Source organism: Symsagittifera roscoffensis, chromosome 3 (genome assembly GCF_963678635.1).
Source record: "Symsagittifera roscoffensis chromosome 3, txSymRosc1.1, whole genome shotgun sequence".
NCBI lineage: Eukaryota > Metazoa > Xenacoelomorpha > Acoela > Convolutidae > Symsagittifera > Symsagittifera roscoffensis.
The window spans coordinates 81,324,175-81,346,637 of record NC_087064.1 but is presented as its reverse complement, the minus strand read 5'-3'; the positions used below and the strand labels follow the sequence as shown (position 1 = coordinate 81,346,637).

At 34.9% G+C, this 22,463-nt stretch overlaps 1 protein-coding gene across 1 annotated transcript in view; it reads left to right on the top strand.

The window, feature by feature from the left end:
* LOC134841861 (choline transporter-like protein 1) overlaps positions 1 to 18,696 on the top strand; it is a 70,561-nt gene extending 51,865 nt beyond the window's left edge. Inside the window, exons 14-15 of the mRNA XM_063857902.1 lie at positions 15,625 to 15,813; positions 18,342 to 18,696. Of these exons, the coding sequence (XP_063713972.1) occupies positions 15,625 to 15,813; positions 18,342 to 18,434 (282 nt within the window). The 3' untranslated portion in view covers positions 18,435 to 18,696. The remainder of the gene's footprint in view (positions 1 to 15,624; positions 15,814 to 18,341) is intronic.
* The last annotated feature ends 3,767 nt before the right edge of the window (positions 18,697 to 22,463 follow it).

The window sequence follows — 22,463 nt, the reverse complement described above, 5'->3', positions numbered from 1 at the left end:
TCCCTGTCATCTTTGTTGTCCAAACGAATACAATCAAACAAATTTTCCACAGCGAGAGCTAAGTACAGCGATTCAGTGTCCATTTCTGATTTCTTGAATTTATTTACATCAAAAAAATTGTTGAAAAACTGAAGTAAAGCTCCAGCATTCTTAGCTAGACATACGGCAGAAAGAAAAATCCGCCAAACATGGGTTCTCTTATGCTCAATTGTTGAATTTAGTAATTAAATCTCGAACAAATTATTTTTGAACTGTGTACAAGCGCTTAGGGAGTGGTTCATTAAATGCTTTGTGAGCTTTGCCGTAGAATGAATTACCTTAAAGTTTCATAGTTTCTGCAACAATTCCGGATAGAGGGTTATCATCTCCTTCCCTCCTAGCATCAACAACTGACTTGGACAAAGTTGTAGAAGCTTTTTCGAGGAGAATACTGCAGAAAACGGTAAAGTTTTGTATCTTGTAAGCCACGTTCCTTATAGAAATTGAAGAGAGGTTTAAAGATAGAACCATTTTCTAGTTTGAAACTAGATATTAGTATTCTCTGTGGATGCTCAAAAAGACAATTTTCAGCGGCATAATTTTACATATATTCCCCAATGTCAGCTCTTACAACTTCGGTGTTATTAAAAATTGGAGGAAAATTAGCAAATTTGGCTTTTAGTTCATATGGAACAACCAAGTCACATTGAATATAGCCATGAAGAGATCCATCTCTTGATTTTTCCAATAAAGGTTAATTAAAGAGAAGTCTTTTGTAGAGAAAGTTGGTTCCAATATTTTTTCAATTGTTTTGAAATTTTGCCACCACTCGCATTTCTACATCTCTTTCGTTTTGTATCCTTTTTCGCAAATCTATTCCCGACTATATATTTTTGGCGATTATTTATTGAAACAGTCAATTTTTTTTTAGAATTCAGATGTGTGGAAACTCTCAATTTTGCAATCTGGTTTGTTTTTTGGTAAAACAACATGAGCATGTTCTCATAATGGCAAGATTGGTTATGTCTGGCCTTAAAGTTTTCAATTTCGGAATCAAAATTTTATCTTGCGTACAATCTTGATGGCATATCTTGTCACATTGATTAGGGGTAAATTGGCTCGCAACAGTTCCACCGATTGATTTGCAGATATTTGATGAATTTCTGATGAGGGTTTCGTCCATCACAGTTTTTTGCGGGAAAACATAAAACGGTCCACCAGTCATGTCTTCCCTGAAGTTCTCGCGAAAATCTTTATCATTTTTACAAAATGGGTACAATTTTTTCATTGTTTGATTTGCGAGATTTGGAAGAGTAGAGCCAAGTTTTAACATATCAATTTATTTCTGATGATAAAACTGAGCCATTTTTTGCATTGCTTCAAGGATTGGAACAAAATCTTTGTGGTTGTACCACTGAAACAAATCTTCAAATGTAGTCATTCCAATTTTCTGACAAATCACCTGTAAATATTTGCAATGAACCCATCCAGATGCAGATAGTGTCCTGATTTGAAGTTTTTTCAGCGCTTGTTGCTCATCAAGTCCATTTGATCTTAATTTCTGATATATCTTTATCAAAAGGACTATTGTTTCTCAGCTTACTGAAAGAGGCTTCGTATGGAGGTATTTCTTGATTCTCAAACTTATCTGCACTGCCAAGTTATTCGTAAGGGAAAAACTTTTTTTTTCTCACTTGCTTTGTAGGCTTTGAGAAACGAGTCCAAAGCTGTTGCTCCACCCAGAAACTTCATGATATCTAGAAACAGTAGGATCCTCTCGAAAGATATGAAATCGTTAGCCTTTTTGATAACCATTGGTTCAGCTTCTTCATTATTGATTATGTAGGTAATCAGATAGACTTGATCAAGTTTAATTCATATCAACCAAAAATATATCCGAATACAGGTAATGGATTGACATAACTCTACAGATTTTTTTTTCAAATCAATCAGCTGATTTATCTGCAGTCTCAAAAACTGAGTTGATATATCAATGTTCTCTGTGTACTCGATACATTTCGTCTTCGTATTCAGAACTTCCGTTCATTTTCAACTTTTTCAACATCTTGAAGTTTAGTTCTGATTTCGAGCCCACTTTTTTCTGCCAAAAGTTGAAGATTCTCTACAAAATTGATTTAAAAAAATTGCGGGTCCTTGTTACAAAGGAAAATTGGTTTATATGTCAAGTTTGATCATATTGATACTGAAATTGGAACATGTTTTCCAATCCAATTTATTTTTTGGTTAGCTTTCAGTTCCTCTGTTGGAACACTTATTGACTCAAAGCCGAAATTGGCTATCTTTCGAAACTTGGATATTGAATCCTCTAAAATTCAAATAGCGTTTCGCGAAGTGCAGATACGTTTTTTGGTTAAATGTGTCATACCGAATCTTTTAAAAAAGTTAAAAGATGTCTGTTAAACTTATCTGATGTGTTGAACTTATCTGATGTGTTGAAGAAACAGTCACAGCTGGGACATCGAAAACACTTCAAAACTGTTTCTAAATAATTTGTATGACTGATATGATCGTTGAATTGCAATCTTATAACTGTTTTGTAAAATCTTCCAATATTCGACGAGCCAATTCTCCTATGTAATCTCCCTCTTGTACATCAAAATCGCAAATAAAGATGTTGCATTCGATCATTTCTTCAACAAAAGGTACCTTCAACGGAAACTCCTCGAAAAATTTTAAGATCACTTCCAGGATTTGAAAAAAAAACTTGTTGGAGTATCTAGAAGATCCTTGTGCCCATTCATATACATTGAAGAGACACAAGTGATCTTTGTAAGGTTGCTAGTCTTTGTTTGACAAAAGTCAATATACAGAAGGATTTATTAGTAAAGGTTCGGGTAACACAGAATCAGGACACCCCATCAGAATGTTTTTGAGCATAGCAGCAGATTTCAAAATGTTAGTAATCAACCTAAATCACCACTTGTTCTGAAGTTCCTGAGTGCATTGTTCCACAATCTCAAAATTTTCGTTTTTCTCTAGATTCTAATCAAATCCGCTTTTGTATACAATAAATGCGATTTTTCAAAGAACAAATTCAAGATCAACATTGATTTTTGCAGTGGAATCCAGTTAATTGAATACTTTATCTAGCTTTTTGTTAAATACTTTATTATCTAACTTCGACATTTGGAAGTTAAAAAACTTAGGTCTATCTTTCTCCACTTCTTTATCCACCTGAAAATGTTAACAAGCACTCATCTTCTCTTTGAGTTTCTTTCCAACTTTCTTTTCCTCCTCCACAACCTTGTTCAAGTCCGCTACAGTGTCAATCGGCTTCCGTTGTTGCACTCAATGTTCTCTTCTCCGGTGTTGGTGGAGAAAGAAGTAACAGGAAAACTCCTTATCGCAAGACGAACAAACCGTTGATTGAATGGAAACTGATGGGACATGCCTCTTGACCACCCACGTGATGATTCATTTCTTGCTAATTTGTAAATGAATTACTTACAATTAATAGGAAAAATTACTCCTTAGAATTATTTTTTCGGTGTCGAGCTGCTTTAGAGCTCCTATTATCTTTGCTACACTTTTTACAATTCTTTTTCTCGTTCCTGCTAAGAGCAGGCATTATCCTGAAGAATAGAAAAAATTAAAATGAGACTTTAGAAATGTTCCAATAACCAATACTTAGAAATTAGGAACCATTTGAAAACTTTTTTAAAATATATTTTCTTTTCGCGAAGCAACGAATTGTAATTTTCCAAATTGCTGTTTCTCTTTGGCAAACAAAAATGATGATTTAATACAATAAAATAAGCGCTCTTATTTTAGGAATAATGTCATCGGCTACGCAATTATCCTTTTATGATCATGACGTCATTTCTTCTATATAAATGACTCCATTAACTGCGCAAATTTTTTTTTTGGTAATGACGTCATTCTGTAAGTAAAAGTGACATCACCACCCACGCAATTTTTCTTTTATGGTAATGAGGTCATCGCCTAGGAAAGTTTCTTTAGCTTTTATGACAAAATTTTCGAAATTTTCCAGAAAAAAACCATCAACCAATCAGAACTTCTAGACATAAGTTGCATAAAATATAATCATTTTTTGAAAAGTGTCAAATAAGAAACATTCGAAATTACTCGAGTTTTTCTAGAAAAAAAAGGAAAAAAATTCCGTGTGATTTTCTTATTGATGAAATAGATGTTGACTTTTACTTTTGCACAATTTTTGGTTGTTTATGTTATCCAAAATAGAATTCTCTGACTGAGAAAAGGCCTATTCAGGGACACCTACTTACTCAAAAGGTTTGATTTTGAACCGACTACTGAGCATCAAAGCTTTAAAGTTAATGGTGAGTTACACCTGACAGGGAAAGAAATTTTATTTGGTCTAGAAAATCTGAAATATATCAAAAGGTCGTATGATAATATATGAAAGACTTTTTTATCATCTACCCGATACCCAAATTTGTCAAAACTCCCCAGCAAAGTTATTTGTTCCTTCATTTATTCAAAGATTTTCAAAGTTCAAATTCTTGCATGATTAGGTTTGGAAAAAGATTTCTAGAGATTTGGTTTAAAAAATTCATCAACTTCTGACTAACATCTCAAATTTACATAAAAATTAAAGAACCTGACTATCTATTTATAAATGAACATTTTCTCATTGATCATATACAAAAAAATCAATTGACTTGATGAAAAAACTTGAGCTAAGAGAAGCAGTAACCAAAAAGTGAACAAGTTCAAGTTTTGTTTTTGAAACCGAATAAGGATGCTGTTGCAGCTAAATGTAAGCGAGAATATAAATGCATAAAAGTAATTACGCAATAGCACAGTTGTTCGAGCGGCTTAATCTAAACAGAATTGGCAGTTGGCTGGGGTTCAAATCCCCTCGTACCCAGACCTTAATACAAGTAAGCTCGAGGGCTATAGCCCCACTTGACCTTTTTTAAACCGTTACTTCACTCTAATTTGGTTCAGCCTTGATTAAGGCTGACCGTCAAAAAGAGCAATGTCTCAAGGACAATCACCGTTTGTTTTGGCTAGCTTGCGCCAACTTATCCTGCAGATTTGTACCATAAAAATTAATGTTATGAAAGCGTTTTATAGCAGTTTCTGGTTAGTTTATAGGTTTACGACGGTGAATGTTTGTATTGCCGAGAAAACAAGTTTAACGTTATTGTCCGAGCCGTTTTAACTAGTTTACCAAAATTGAGCGCACAAATGCCTATGACTAGCGAGTTTCAAATATTTTGATTGATGAATTTTATCTATTTTCTTATTTAATTTGGTTTTATACAGACTACGATTGAAAAATCTTTTTAAACAATGACGCAGAGCTTGGAACTTCTGTCATTAACCTGACTAGACAATGCCATAAATCTGCTGCTTTATGTTTATTCAAAGTTGATTATTTTACATCCAATGTATTATTTATGTTTTCAGATATATATGTTTTTTCCTTTTTTTAAAGATCTCAATTGTCGTATTTCATTTGATAAAACGGACAGTGCTCTGTAACCCAAATGGGTTCGTTAACTGTTCCCTCACTGTTTTTGGTAATTCATGTTTAAATTCTTTTATATGCACATTTATCATTAACACTGAGAAAAAGGCTCTTTCTTTCTTTCTTTACCTCGTTTCAAAAGTCAGTCAAAATTAGGTTACCACCTAACGTTTTGTATAACTACGAAACTATAATCGATTAGAAAAACAGTCAAGATTAGAATAATCTCTAGTTAGATATATTATTCATCAGTATAAACGCGATCATTTTTAAACTTTTCATACAAATTTTTCAGGTAGGTCATTTAGCTCTGCCAGGTTGAGATCATGAAAAAAGTAAGAGTCAGTCAAAATTCGCTCTCAAATTAAAATCAGTTCCCATTTTGAATCTGAAAAATAACGTTAGATTTTACGAGCGGTTAATTACATTGTATCACGTTTCGAGTATAACTGACTCGTAACGTGGGCTACCATGGTTGGAATCGAAATCTTGCCAACCCCGCCGAAAATTTTTAGTCTTTCTCTTTACTTTTTGTTCGCGCTGCAATACCGATAGTGCTAATTGAAAGCAACACTGAATTTTTGAATTTTTTTCTAAAATAAAAAACCTCTCTTAAAAAAACTACATGTTTAAACTATTGACTCTCATTTAGCAAGATGGAAGCAACATCAAGAGGGCACCAGGCCGCAAGTGATACCTAAGAAGCAAAAAGAAAATTAAAGAATTAGATTTGCTCAAACCATAACAACAAAAAATGCTAAGAGACAGTAAGTACTAAAATCATGGAGTTTGTTTAAAGTACGAAAAAAACATAGCCAAGAAAATTTCACGAGAAAAGTCGAATCATCATCAATTTCAATAACATCAGAAGCGCCGCTACTTCTACGAAAACTGAAAAATCTAGTTCGATCAAAGCACATGCGATTAGTTAAACGAGAATTTTAAACTGATGCCGTAAAAACAGAAACAAAATCTCGTGGCGGCTTTCCTATTGAGCCGATAGAATACGGCGTCATCTGTTTTGACGATAACAAAAAATATATATAGAGGGCTTACACTATGGCGATCAGTCGTATTTTGGTTCACCTCTCAGTAAATGGAAGACAGTCACAAATTTGTCAAAAACGTTTTTGTTCAGAACTCTTTAACTGTTTAGGCCTACTCATTCACAAAAATGAAAAAATTAACAATTAAACGAAAAAACAAAACGTCATGTTGTTTTACTATTTAAACTGCACCAAACAGCTTAAGTCAGTTTACTTATAAGTCTAAAACTTGACAGAAAAAAAAACATTTTTTTTCTATCTCTTGTAAGTGAAACACAAGAGAACAATTTTTCCCTAAGTAGAATTTGAACAAACAAAAACTGAAATACCGATTTTAGAAAATTTCCCGCAGAATTAAATGAAGTTTGGTACCATCTGCCATAAAAACAAAAAGAAAACATTGAAAGCTAAAAAACAGAAGCAAAAACCAGTAAGTTTGAAGATCGGACAAAAAACAATTACAATCACAATTAAAAAAAACCAATTTGAAGGAATGGGAGAAAGACAATTACAAGATTTTAAACATTTGTTTGAAATGATGTTCAACCTGAGACAAAAAGAAACCCAATAAAACTTTTCAAGCGTAAAAAATGTATTCATACATGTTTTGTCGAGCGGCATCTTAGTCGAAGAAATCTGGGTAAGCTCCCGTTGAGCCCAAAACTAAGTTGTTTTAGTGAAAAACTTAGAGCTACAAAAATCTGTATGATTTTTTTTTGATTGTGTGTGTTTGAACGAGAAGCTGTAAAAATTTTTTTAATGAAACAATGAAAAAAAAACTCACTGAGCCAATAAAACACAAGCGGAAACATTTTAGGCTACACGAAGCTTTTGACCAAAAAAATATTCAAAAAAAAGTATTATTTGCAAAGTCGGGATAGTGAATTTACAAATTACAGAAACTAAAACAACTTTGAATGACATTAAGAAGAAAAGTGCAAGTTTCCTTACAGCTTTTGAATATAAATATTTCCCGTGGAATTTTGTCGTTCAAGACGTAGTCATTCCTTCCGTGGCCAAGTGTTTCAGAGAAGTGAATAAAATTGCGCTTAACATAAGCCAAGCAATCAAATGATTGAACAAATATGTTGTTAGTCTGGAAAAGTCAGTATTCCATTTTGATTGCGCTCTTTATTTGCGTGATATTGCAGTAACATATTTTCCATTAGAGGTTCCATTGAGAAAATATTTTTTTTGCTTTTCCAAAAAAAAATCTGAAACTTTTCTATATGCCATAAACTTAATACTCTGTTTTGGGCAAATTCTTTTCTTTTAATTTTCAAGAAAAATCAATCCATAAAACATCATCTCGGTATAACACATCCGGCTGCAAACTTTTGGATACAAAACTGTTACAACGATCGAAACGACAATTGTTTCTGAAGAACCCATTCAAAACAAGACAACACTTTTTTAACCTCTCAAGTAGCATTTTTTAAGTTTAAAATTAGAAACAAATGGAGCTTTCTAAAAAAAATTCATATTTGCCTCAATATTTGTTTAATTTGAGAACCGTATTAGCAATCTTTTGCCAAAGCTTAACGGTGTATGACGAATCTAGCATAACACGTAAGGTGGTAGTGAAGACAACTTAAATGATAAACTTTTGAAAATTAAAAAAATGTCCTATTTAGTTTACAACTAGTAGTTACACAAGATATTATTTAATTATAAATAGTAACGGAAAATAGGTTGACCCAAAAATAACAAAAGTTGGCCTGCCGCAGAAAAATTTCTTAAAATTAGTGTCTTGATGGTGTTTCAAGAAAACTGGGAAAGTCAATTTAATTGACCTGAAAAGGAAACAAGCACGGTCAAGTGCTGACACACGTGTCCCGGACACAGAATTCAACTGTGAGTCAAATAATTTCTGCTTTTTCAACGGCTGATTTTCCTCAACGTGTGTTTTTTCTAATTTTAGTAACTTTTATTTGAATTGAAATTATTTTGGATTTATTTTTATTATCTATAAGCTTAGCGGCTCTGATTTTGTTCAACTTCCCTTGTTTATCGGCGTAAAGAGGGTTGACTCATGTTATATAGGAAATTTAACTTTAAATGAATGCATCAGTAGAAGCGTGATCATAAAATTTAACGCAATTTCATGCTTTGGGGTAGCGGGCGATGCAAAAGCTTTGATTCTGAAAACTTTATGACAACTATTTGGGTGTCTGTCTACTAGTTTCATTGGCTCAGTTACCACTAGAAAAAACTGAATATTCGACTGAAAGCTAGCTTTCGACTGAAATTTAACTGGCAGTTTCATTTTAATTTAAAAAGTATTATTTAATTAGATATCCCAAGCTCGTTGCTTATAATCAGGCAATATTTCGCATCCCATGAAAATCAAATATTTGCAAAGTTTTGGTAGTTCTCGAAGAGCGGCACTATATATTTTTTGCTTGACAACTTGTAACAGGACCAGTTTTACGTCGCCTCTTTTGGTCCATTTTGAGTGAATGATCGTAAAATTTTTCAAAGGCGCCTTCAGAACCAATTTAGAGTAATTCTTAGGGGAGATCGCGCGCCAAAAAAAAATGAAATTCTTCTAGCCAATAAAACCAATACAGGTGAAAGGCAAGCACATACCAATACACCTTCTCCCCGAAGTTAAGCTATGTATCGACCAGTTAATCAGTGAAGGGCAAATAGAAAAATTGTCTAGATGATCAGAAGATTGCTTCATATCACCTATCATCATTACAGTAAAAAGGATTGGGTCAATTAAATTGCATTAAACACTGCAGAATAAACAGATATTCCGCAACAGATATAAAATGCCTGATTTGTTCGAACTAATTGTTAAGGTCGCCCTAACAATTAGCAGTCATGACGAAAACAAAATCTGGTTTTCATCTATTGACTTAAAGTGTGCATATAGTCAAAGACCACCGTCAAGAAAAGCGAGTAATCAAAGCAGCTTTAACATCGTGGGAGGAGACGTTACGGGCTGTTATCGCTTTACAACAGGATTTTACGGGTTAAGTGATATGCCGAATGAGGTCCAACATTTTATGGACCGCTTGACTGAAAAACTACCAAACACACGCTGTTACTTAGACGACATTTTAATCGCTATAGTAGGTAGCGCTAAAGAACATTGTGAATTGTTCTCTGACGTTCTGAGAACCTTAGACGACAAAGTAATAGCCATAAAATGGGAGAAATGTAAATTTTGAATCATGACATAAAGTGGCTCGGAGTTAAAATCTATGCAAAGAAAACCACTCCTTTAGTCCATAATTCCAATGCAATCCGGAAATTTAAAGAATCGAAATGTATCAAGGATATAAGGTCGTTAGTGGGCTCAATCAATCAATTGACGCCAAACCTAGCATCTACACCGTTTAGAGAGTTAATGCAGAAAAAAAATTTCAATTGATCGGATGTACATCTCGTTGCGTTCGAGAAAATTAAGAAGGAAATTTGTAATACAGTGACCAATCACCATTTTGATATCAAACTTAAAACGAAAGTAAAAAGCGATGATTCACACTTAGGATTGGGCACATCCCTCAAGCAATACAATGGGGGCGTTTGGAGAACAGTAGCGTTTGCGAGAAGATTACTAAACATAGCCGAACTAAGATACAGCAACAACGAATTTGAACTGTTGGGTTTAGTTTGGCACTAGATCATTTTAAAAATTACATTTTGGGTCAGAAATTATTTTCCATTCTTACCGACCTGATCGGAGCACCAGAAGACGATAAATATACAAAGATAGCTCACTCTCGCCTCACCCGTTGGGCAGATAAACTTTTACCATACGGTTTCACGGTCGAACATCTCCCGGGTAAAGAAATGCGGTTTGTGGATTACCTATCTGAACACAAATCGGGCGATCCCGTACCAGTTTCTTATGACGACGAAAATTTTGTTATCGCCTCGGTAATTCAAATAAGCCTCCTTTTAGGCTGTGAAAATTTGATGCTTAGATATTCCCGTTCTCAAAGAAGTGACAAATTCTCTCAACAAACAGTATCTCATGATTTGAAATACTGCAACGTGGTCGGTCAATCAACTAACAAACTAGTAAGACAAGAATCTGAACATGAGAAACGAATTGAGACTTTGCAATTTTTGTTTGCACACTCTAACTTTTCAGAGTGTCGAAATTTATACTCGCGTACAGAAGACTGCATTCCATCCTGTCAAAGATTTGATTTTTTGGATAACTACAAAGTTCATTAAAAAAACCGATCAAATAGATTCAATCGATCAAAGTAAAAACCCAATTGTAAACAAATCCCCGTCTACTTTAGCCAGTACTAGCTATCGTTGGGTTCCTCTAGAGACCAGAGATATAACAACGAAAAAAAGTTCTATGTTTTTTGAGCTCAAAATACTCCCTTTCTCGTGGCTCGGATTTTTCGATTCAAAAATCTTGGCGTTACTCACTAAATGAGACCTAGTTCTGAAGAAATTAATAAAAAACTATAGAAAAAGACCTGAAACAAGACCTTCTACAAATGGGAAACTATTTTGAACCTAATATTAATAACGTAGATGTGAACGTGGGTGCCTATATTTGGACGGAAGACTCATGATACCGGCATGCTTGAGGACCATCATGTTACATAGACTCTATGAAGCACACCGTGGCCAATTTTCAATAAAGAGCCTAGCAACCTTTTACATCTGGTAGCCAAAATTTATCCCGAAACCCAAGTCCACGGAGAAAATTGTATCGAGTGTATTAAAGCAGTTAAAAATTTGAAACCTCCAACAAAACATGAAGACCTCGGTAAGCTCCCATCGGTCGTAGAACCAAATCAAGAATTGGAACTACATTTTGCAGGCCCGCTACCTTTAACTTCGGGTACAAAGAAATTTTTACTCGTTTGCGTATTTCGATCTAAAAATTTCCCCCAACTCAAATAACATCTAGCACTTCTGCAAAGTCCGGCATTACCTTCCTTTGAAAAGACATAGCCCTTCATGAAATACCTACAACTGTTAGAACGGAGCAAGGGTCGAGATTTATTTCTAAAGAAGTCCGAGAATTTTGCCGAAAGAACAAATCATAAAATTTATATTTAGCCCAGTTGGCGACGATAGAGCTACAGGTCTAGTTGAACGATTGATTAGACCAATTAGAGAACGACTTATGATCATGGCACAACAACAAAAACCAAAACCTTCTTAGAAATAGCTCTACTAAAAATCATAAAATGCTTAAGGACTGTAACTCAACAATCGCTAAACTGTTCTCCTTTTGAAGCCCATTTCGGTAGATCACCAAATACTATTTGGCACAGTCTCGTAAAACTTCCAACTTCAAAAAACTTGGATTGGAATAAATAGCTACTATGCATAGATAACGGAAGAAAACTCATGTGCCGAACAAACTACATGACTGGGATGCGTCGGAAGATATAGAGGATGAACACCTGGACGACGATTCCTCCTCGTCAGATGATATAGTCATTGCCACTAGATATGTCCCAACTAGCACGGGCTCCCTAGTGAAAGTCTTCTCACGCTCTCACCCACAGAGAAGCAAAAAAACTCTAGGTGTAGCCAATCCCATACTTAATATCCTATCGGGTACGACACTTATCTATCGATAAGTTCATGATAGAAAAAAATGAACCTCATTATAAGGAGCTTAAAGAAGAAATAGTGAGGGAATCGGACAATACAATAACTCTTCAGAACGGTAAAATAATTTGCAAATCAGATTTAGTCTTGAAAAGATCTACAGAACCGCCCGAGAACAGCCCGAAAAGAACCGCCCGAAAAGATCTAAGAAGGCGAGCCCGAGAAAGAAACACCAATTGATGAAGTTATACGCCACAAAATGACCTAGGAAAGTGATCAAGCATGCCAGAAAACTTGGATTCAAAAGTTCAAAAGCAATCCAGAACAAAAAAAATCTCGATACCCAAATTCAACAACTCGAGGTAATTCTTCTTATAGGAGGAAGAAGAGAGGAAGGGACTAAGAATTCCCAATAACCCAGAGGGCGACATAGAACAGTTTCCGTTGGGCCAAGCCAGTCAATCACAAACATACGACAATAAGGAAATAACACCTCAAATATGTCGAAGGAAACAATATCTGAAGACGACGCTAGCAACTTCAACTTGTTAAAAGACCTCAAGCTACTCATTAGGACCGTACAGTTCAATGTCCAGTGAATATTAAAAAGGAAGTTTCACGGAAAGAAGGGTTAGATACAGTGAAAGATCAGGCCCTATCACAAGACTTAGCTAAGCTGAAATCGACCACCATCAACTCCCCCCAACCCACAAATCAGCAGTCTTTCAATTTGATAGTCAAAAGGAAAACAAAAGATAAATAGAAACTTGGAACAAGGACGAGAAGACTCAACCGCAAATCCCGATATCAAAACCGAATACGAAGGCACTTACGAATCCAGTTAAAACGGAAGTCGGGATTCAGAGAATAGACCCCATCCCGAACCAGGCTCTTCACGGACAAGACCCACCGGAATGGCCAAGAGGAAAGCATATTTGCCAATGAAGTCGCCGCCTCTAAGAAAATTGTCGGACTCTCACGTTAGGCAAAATACTAGGCCTATTCGATCCAAACAGCCTCCATCCTTACTGGGAGTACGGGTGATCACAAGCCTTGTAGAAGTTTCAGACGACAGAACGGGCTACACTTCTCGACGTGACCAAGGACCCATCTCACCTCATCACTAGAAGCGGTTATTATAAAGATAGAAAACCCGCCAGTAACCGTTGTAGATTTAAATACACCAAATTCCTCCTCACTAAGACACTGGACCCTTGATATTTCTAGAAGATGCGGATCAGAACTAGAAGGTAAAATGAGGTCTTCTTCCATTATTTCCCAGCTCATCTTCCAAGAATGTGAAATTCAATCCGGAAGTCCGGGAGAGCGAATATGACCCGTCGCTCATACTCATTGAACCGTTGACCGTCATTGAAACACCCTTAGCTGACAACTCTATTATCGAGGCTATGGATTTTTTAGGCCGCCCATTGAAATTAAAAGAGCTCCGAAAATGGACAGAATCCAGAGCAATGAATCGAGATACCTCCTAAATTCTCCAGAATACAAACTTTACATCTAGCGAAAGAACTCATTATACTCTCAAGAAACTTTCCTTTTTACTTTCGACTGGTGTTGTAACCGGGATTAAGCATCTGGATTTATAATTTGACGCTTAATTTTGATTATTTTTTCACTGAGGTTGAGTGCAATGTTTGGTAGTTAAAATTAATTCAATCCCCTTTGTTAGTTCAACAAAACTCTTTAGCCTGGTACTCCGTTTTTGTGGACCTTGATTCTTTTTCAGTGCTTTTTTTGCCCATAGGGCGCCATCCTTGTGTGTAGAAGTTTTCTTTTCTTTTGTCTTCTTGTTATCCTGCCCTTCGGGCGCCATTCTCGGTTGAAAATTAAATGATAATTTCTTATATTATGATAGCTTTTGACAGCAAATGATATCGTTTTACAGCAAATTTTTCGAGAGGAATTTCAAAAGTGGCCTTTTAACCTCTATGATGTTTACGTTCTAGTTTTGAATTAGATAAAAACCTGCCAAAAGGCACGTCGGCTTTTGGCACAATTGATCTTTAGTCAGTGATATTTTTATGCAACCAATTCTCATTTGAACTTTTTAAATGATTTTATCTTTTATATAGCTTAGTTATCTTTACTAACGTCTTTTAATCTAGACTTAGTTTAAAAGTCTACTAGTAAATTTATTGGAAAACTCGCATCTTTATACGTCTCAATGTAGTTGTAGCTTAAGTACACCAATATTGCCATCGTCCAATACCCTTTTTAATTGGATCAACGTAATTTTTCAACACTATAGTGGATCAAAAACAAAAAGAGTTTTGTTAGAAAACACGATTGAGTGCGCCAAAAAACTCTAATAGTGGAATCGGTTGAAACGACAAATGCTGACATGTCCGGTCATACGCATCGACACTTCGACACGGTCATACACTTTCGGTTTTTACTCATCGACACTCAAACTGCCATCCTTCCGAACTTGAGGACCTCTCACTTCCATTGGGAAACAATGGAGAAGATAATGTTGATATAGCTTCAATAACAGAAAGCCAAACGCCGAAATGAGCACAAAAACAGAATTCTCCATCAAAACTTTCAAGCTCAAGCTCTCTTAGTTTCGATTTTTTAAACCTTTTGAGCATATGTTTTTTATACAAAAATGAAAAAAAAAATAGAATCTTTTACCGTTTGTACTTTCTAATTTCATCAATCCATCGGAGCCGTCAATTTTACAATTTTTTTGCAGTTTAGAATCCCTCCGTTAAATTAGAATCTGATTTTATTTACCTTCAACAAAAAATTTGTGATTACTTTTTATCAATTCAAGATAATCCTGCTTTCTTGCTCAGTTATCCGTGGAAAAACGTCCATGTGTTAAATTATTTTGTATAACAAACTGTTTTTTCTCCTAGTAAAAAAGTGTTGTAATTGCTCATTTACTTTAGTTATTTTGCTTAGTACTGTCGGACCTTGACATTTTTCACTCCGTTAGATTACTTTGAACCATTTTTGTTTCTTATAATTCGAGTTTCTTATAAATCGAGTTCTTAATATATTCTTAATCTATTTCTTAGCCTTTTAACTTAAGTTAAGTCACTATTTTAGAGATATACTTTTTTTAGCACTTTAATAAAATCCTATTGAAGCTACTTTTTAAAACGGAAAGGTCTTGATAATCAACTCGCGCGTATAGATCCGGATTATTGGCCTATTCAATTTTTTTCAACACGAATGATCATATCAACAAAAATATTTTGATGCTACCATTTCATTTATGCTACCACCGTTGCCAACACTTCATTCAAAAACGTTTTTTAAACTCAGAAAAGGATTTTTTTCTAAAATAGTGCACGGGTCTTATACAATTCTGAAATTAAAGTGTTTCCAATTTTCTGGATCTCGAGTACCTCAAAAAATGAACATTCCTTGCGCGGTAGAGATTATTTAATTCGCAAAATTTTTTGAACTGATGCCAAGTACAGGCAACTGAAATTGTAATTTTTGTTTCGTAATTATGCGGTTAACAAAGCAACAATGTATTTTCGAGCAAGCAAGAGTAAAAACTACGATAAAAATAGTTTCGGTGATTCAATGAAGTTAGTGTTTTAGAGTAATGAAGAGATAGAACAGGATGCGATTCCGATTGCACTGGGGGCCATAGGGACATACATCGTGGCCCATGTGTTCCTGTCCGTCTATGAGATGATAGTGGACACCCTGTTCCTCTGCTTCTGCGAAGACTCCGAGAGGAATGACGGATCCCCCGGCAAGGAATACTACATGAGCGAGAACCTCAAGGTCGGTCACAGATCACCACACTATTTTGATTAGTACGAAATAGAAAGCCTCTCCAAAAAGTCAATTTATATTGAAGCCTCATAATACGCAATTCGAAATCGGAACTCCTGACGAAGATCCGCCTGTCTTAACCACTTAGACATTTATGTTCGGTATATAATTCCACATATTTTTTTCTCGTTCACTGGCAGTTTTCGTGAGTTCTGTTTAAAAAATCTTATTGGTCGACCTGAAAATTTTCCACTATTTTTTTTTATTATGAAAACATTTTCCCTACGCAAAAGGCCTATGGCGGGCGTTTTTGCCTCTTCTAACGTCAATTGATGAGCGTAAAAGACCCCAATCGTCAAAGATAACAAATAAAAAAGGGCTTTATGCTACCACCTTTTGTAAGCCTTGAAAAAACCAATTCTGCTAAAACATTCTAGGCATCTGGTTTTTGAGAAAAATGGCCATTTAGATAACTTTTCAAAAGCTTTTGAACATAAAGGAAAATGAAAATTATTTTTACGCACAGTGTTTACTCGAAATCATTCTATACTGGGGCTAGAGGTGAAGCTGCACTTCATAAGATATTCAAAAAAAGCGGAAAAAGAAGTGAAAAGTCGGAGAAACCAAAAATCAACGTTAGAACAATGCCTCATCATACGGAATTCGAAATCGGAACTTTAGAGGAAGTTGCATCTGTCTTAACAACCTAGCCAGCATACAAATTGAGCAGCATTGGTATCAACATAGCGGGTAAAGCTATATTATATGCTGCGTAGTTAACCCAAAAGTTATACCATAAAAAAAGTTTTTTTTTTCATTTTTTCCGACTATTTTCGAAGAAAACGACAGAATATTTGTTCTCAGGGTGGTTTTTTCTCCAGATAAATTTCGACTTTTTCTAGCATTTTTGGCGGAACTTTTTATACCATTCCAAAAGTATAATTAACCTGAGCTCAAGTTTAAAAAGATGTTTCACCTGTGTTAATTTCGTTGTGATGGTTTAAAAATTGCACAAGCAAACACAATTTTTTTGAAGCAATCCCTATTCAGTAGACATTGAAAGGCAGTCGGAACACTCGGAGATTTTCTCTGATACGAGCAGACTTGTTCTCTTTTACTCGTTCAATAAATAGGAAACAAATCCGATTTTAGATCATTTTGATCAACTTACAAAATTATTATCACGCAGTTAATATACAAAATCTTGAAACCATGGCTTGTTTACTTGTTGATTCAATATCAGATTGACCAGAGAAAAATGGCTCACATAGCGGTAAAGCTAAATCATATGCTGTGTACTTAACGCAAAAAGTTTACCATAAATGAATTTGTTTTCATTTTTCGTTTAATTGCTCATTAAAAAGGAAATTAATCCGATTTAGACAATTCTGATCAGTTTGAAAAGTAACTATCACGCAGTTACTCCAGAACAACTTGTAGCCCTGATTTAACTATAGGTTGATACCGTATTAGATTTAACAAGAGAAAAATGGTTAGGGGCAGGGGCGGATTTAGGGGGGAAGGCAAGGGCGGACGCCACCCCTTCCCCCCCCCCCCCCCCACTCAGGGATTGGACCCCCTGCCGACCCAAAGGGTCCCCCCTTTGGTACTTTTAAGAAATCCAGTTTTGGCCGACCAACCCAACCAAAAATTTTTCTAAAGGCGCCTTTGGCGCCAATATATACTAAATTTAAGGGGGGAGCGCGCGCCGAAAAAACGCGATTTTTTGGTCAAAGTTTTCCAAAAAGTGACTAAAAATGCCTTTTTTGGACTGTTTTTTCAAAATTTTGCCTGCGGCCCAGAAAATTTGGCCAAAATAGGGACTAAACAGGCTTAGGAAGAGCTCGAAAAATCGAAAAAGCAACTCGGTCGAGCTATAAAAAAACAAGGTCGACAAAAATTTCGAAAATCCCACTCGAGAAAAATCCTAGATCCGCCCCTGGTTAAGGGTTTATAAAAAACAGAAAAATTGTTGTTGCGACCATGTCACAAATCGACTGGAAGGAATTCACGCCGGCTGTTTTTTTTTTCAAGCCAATCTAATTAGGTCAAAGAAAGCTGTTGGTTATAATGAGTTCATTCAAGTCCTATTGGTTGTGATTCCAATCCTTCTGAAAAAAAATAGCAAAACATTTGCGATGCATTAAGTTTATTATATAAAGAGTGAAACCAAAACAATTCTCGCCTACCAAAATGATCAAAAAATTTACAATTCAGCAAACAATTATACGAAATTCTCCCAATGTTCAGCACATTCAACGAAAAGCGAAGATTAATATGCATAAGCAGATTAACAAAAATATCAAATAGAAATTTAATAATGAAAAATGAAAAAATCAATAACTTGTTTTCGAAATTTTTGCAATAATTTTATCAATTAAAAAGAATCTGAAAAGACACTAAAACACTTCCGAAAAAAAATTTGTTTTCCTGGTCATAAAACGAAAGGTTGCCAAATTTATCTTCTTTTCGTTTGAAATAAACGAGAAAAAATGTTTCATTGTTAGTCGTCAATGCAAATCGTTTATGAGTTTCAGGAGTTCGTGGATACGACTAACGAAGCCCTTCTGCGGCAGAAAGAAAAGAAGGAGGAAAAAAGAAAACTAGTGGAAAGTAGCGAGGAAAAATAAACTCAGACAATCGAAAATGTATCAGCAATCATGAGACGGATGAAAACCACTTACTTGAGAATAACATTCAAGAATTCTACTTCGAAATTGGTCCAAATCTGCATATGCTTTACTTATTCAACATATTGATGAGCTGACTGATAGCAATACATGGTAGAGGTTAGATAGATTCATGCACACCCTGGGAAGGTCTCGATTTCCAAAATTTACTTAAATTTGAAATAATTTGTCCAATTTTCAGATTGCTTATCTTCGAAGGATGTTGTAGATATACGAGCTCTCCTAAATAATTTGTTAAGCTTTTTTTCCAGAAACTTTCTTTCGGGCACATCGATTGCTCTGCAGTTGTTTTCATTGTATGGTTAGAATTAAACAAGAGCTTTTGAAGGACAACTTATCATAACTGAAACCAGTTCAAAACAAGTATTTATTATATCCTATTAAATTCTTGATTAACTATCTCTCTAAAGTACTTGGAACTAACCAATTATTATCCATAACTAACACTTACAAAAATTTGTAAGGCTGAACCTATTTATAGTTTCAGCCAGAGGAGAAAAAATTTAACTAAAAAATATATATCATTTAGATGCAAAATAAAGGAACTGTAAGATTTTAAAGTTTTTTTCTTTAAATCTATTATTAATTTTTTCTGTTTAAATGTTACTTAGATTAAACAATCAGGTCCATATAAGACAATACTTAATAGAAAGTTCTCAGCGGCGCTTCAACAGGTTGAATTACCTACTGCGCTTGCTCAAGTTGGTGCTCAATCAATGATAAGTTCTCTAAATTGTTGGATTTGTGCACTACTTGAAACAAATTTATTGTGATTATTATATAACTTAGCAAACAGTTGCTCTTCTCCAGAACAGTTCCTGATATCTAACTCGCAATTACCAGTATACACTAGATCTGTTGAGACTAGGAGATATAAGAGTAAGATTAAGATTGGTATTAGACAAAGAAGTTGCACGAATCTATCCGGCCGAAAATAAAATAGCGTGACGAACAGACGGTGTACCTTATCTATTATTACTCTATGAGTGAGTCACCCCGGACTTAAACTCATAACTCAGTGTCAGACAAATGATGTCAACTTTCATAGAAAATGATGTAAGTAAATTCAGGTACTTGGTTTTTACTTGAAAGCTAACATAGCTGAGAATTTTTGACGGTCGGATGTTTTGTCCGGAAAAGGCTTACAATTTTTTTTCAGCTATTCTATTTTTCTTAACTCATTTTTCACTTTCTGGGGAAATTTTTTTTGAACATCTTTGTGAAGAGACAATATTTGGATTTTTTTTGCGGCAGTTTTCAATCAAATCGAAAGTATTTTTCGGCCAAGAGCTTGGTTAAAACCATTTAGTGGTCGGTCCGCAAAAAAAAATATGTCATATGTAGTAAAAGTGTACCAACATGGCTCAGAGGAAAAAATTGGTGACCGGAAATTTTTATGACAAAAATGTGTTTTTAAGTAGCTTTATTGGTGTTTTAATTGTTAATCAAATAGTTGCGCTGAATATATCGAAAGCGAATCAAAATAGCTACACAGAGGCGAAATGACACATCAAACACAGAGGAACAGTAAGGATTTCGCAAACACAAGCGAGAAAACGGCAAAAACTAGCTATAACAAGGGTCAAAAATGAGAAAAACTTAACCCCCAATCTCAGATTTGGCACTATGAATTTCTAGAGAATCAAAAAACTTTCAAAAACGAATAAAGCTCCAAAAAACTGATTTTTGATAAGTCTAACACAGTTTTTAGTAGAAAATAAGCGTAGCCGCAATGTAGAGAACTTTTTAGCGCATGTTATTTTGATTGAGCTCTTAATCTTAGCTTTGTTAGGGTAGTTCTTGATAGATGCCAATTAACTTTTAAAACCACTTATGCAGAAATGCTTCACAGAATTTGTCCTTTCGGTTGAGCCCTCAACCTCCAAAATAGTTTTCAAGACAAATTTAAAGTAGCTTTTTGAAATTAAGTCCGGGGTGGTTTTCTCATAAAGTAATTTCGGATAAAGTACACCGTCTGGTCCTCACGCTATCTTATTTTCGGCCGGATAGGTTCGTGCAACTTCTTAGTCTAATACCAATCCTAATCTTACTCTTATATATCATAGTCTCAATAGATCTAGTGTATACTGGCATTGCTGCGACGTTAAGAATCAAGAAGTAGAACTTAGAAAGAGCAACTGTTTGCTAAATTATATTTATTTTTCTCTGGCGGAAACTATAAATAGTTTCAGCCTTACAATTTATTGTAAGTGTTAGTTATGGAATATGATTGGTTCGTTCTAAATATTTTACAGAGGTAGTTTATCAAGAACATAATTGGATATAATAAATACCTCTTTTGAGCTGGTTCCACGTTATACTAGGAGACTTTTCAATACCGGTGTACGATTGAAAACTTTCTGATTTGGTAGGATAGTTTGCGAGAAAAAGTATAAACACAAAAACCGCTCCATATTTTAACAAATGGACATATGTTAATATCAGAATTCTTTTTCTTTAATAAAAAGGGAAAATCAGCTTACGCAGGAAAGATTCCCAGAACTTATTCTTCTGAGCTAATGCTAATTTTTAGATTTGGCTGAGAAAAAAAAACAAAAGTCAACTATCGAAATTTTCCCCAACCACGAGCAAAGTAAAAACAGACTAGCCAAAATTCAGGCACACAACAGTCGATTAGCTAGTCTTTCTAATAATACCACTTCTTTGACAATCACTAACGTAATTCTCAAGAGAAACTTAAATTTTTTGTAAAAAGTGCATTAACTTTCCGAAGTGCACCAAAATCATCATTTTTGTTTTCATATTAATTGTTTTCATCAAACAAGTACTAGCCACCAATAACAAAAAAAAACAAAAAGAAATAATCCTATGTACACAGATAAGCCAAACAAAATGCTGCAAAAGTACACCCGAATAAGTCAGTACTTTTAATTGCGAGTCAATATCAATTTACCAAATGCCATTCTACCCTACGCAATTCTACCCTAATCAGATGTAATTGAAATTTATCTGATCAATTTTGAAAATGGAAAAATTATTATTACTAAAAATATCTTAAACTATTAATTTGGATAAGGAAAAAACTAAAAACTAAAGCAACGTAAAGTTTGCATGTTCGAAATATATTTCAGTTCAAAAGCATGAACAAACAAAACTTCTAATCTTTTTGTATCTTCAGGAATGCATTGCAGCTATTTTCAAACGTCATCTACCACAGTGGACAATGCATGTTCAAAAAACCAACTCACCGTGAACTCAAATATTTTGTTTGATATTTAAAAAAATTTTGTGAGTTAATTGATGGAAGGGCTGAGCGGTGCGAGGTAAAACGGAAAACGGCGAAAATTAAGATTTTGGCTTGTCATCTTCCAAAAAAACCAGCCTTTAGCGTGCCGTGAACCTCGAAAATGATGAAATTGAATGAAACTGATAAAAAAAATTGAGTAAAAAATTCAACATAAGCAAAATTAAGGGAAATTAAACTTAGTTCGTTGTTGCGTGATTAGGTATATTTGCTTCAATCTCAAAGCAATTTTTTCCAGTCAAGAGGCTCGCTCAATTGAAAATAACAGCCTTTAAGTGACGCACTAGCTTAATAGTTAGCAAATGCGGTCAAGGCAGCTCTTTCAAAATCGAAGAGAAAAAGATCAGACAATGAGCTATCCGTGACTGCTGATAACTAATTTAAACTGAGTGGTGTACAACTGACAAAAAATGCATCGGGCAAAGTATGAAAAATACCATTGCCAAATCAGAAGTGTTGGTGCACTTATGGAGCGCCGATAATTTCTCGGTCATCGAATATCGACACTAAAAGTCAAAAAATCTTGTGCTGCTTGCGGCGGGGATTTCGAAATGATTGGCAATAATGGATGGCGCGGTTAATTGTTTCATTACTTATGTCAATTGCCGGCTCTGATAAATGCAGGTAAGCATAAAAATTCCAATCAGAAAACTTTTTCTTCCGTGACGGACTGTAAACATATTGCTATGATGTTGCTGTTGACA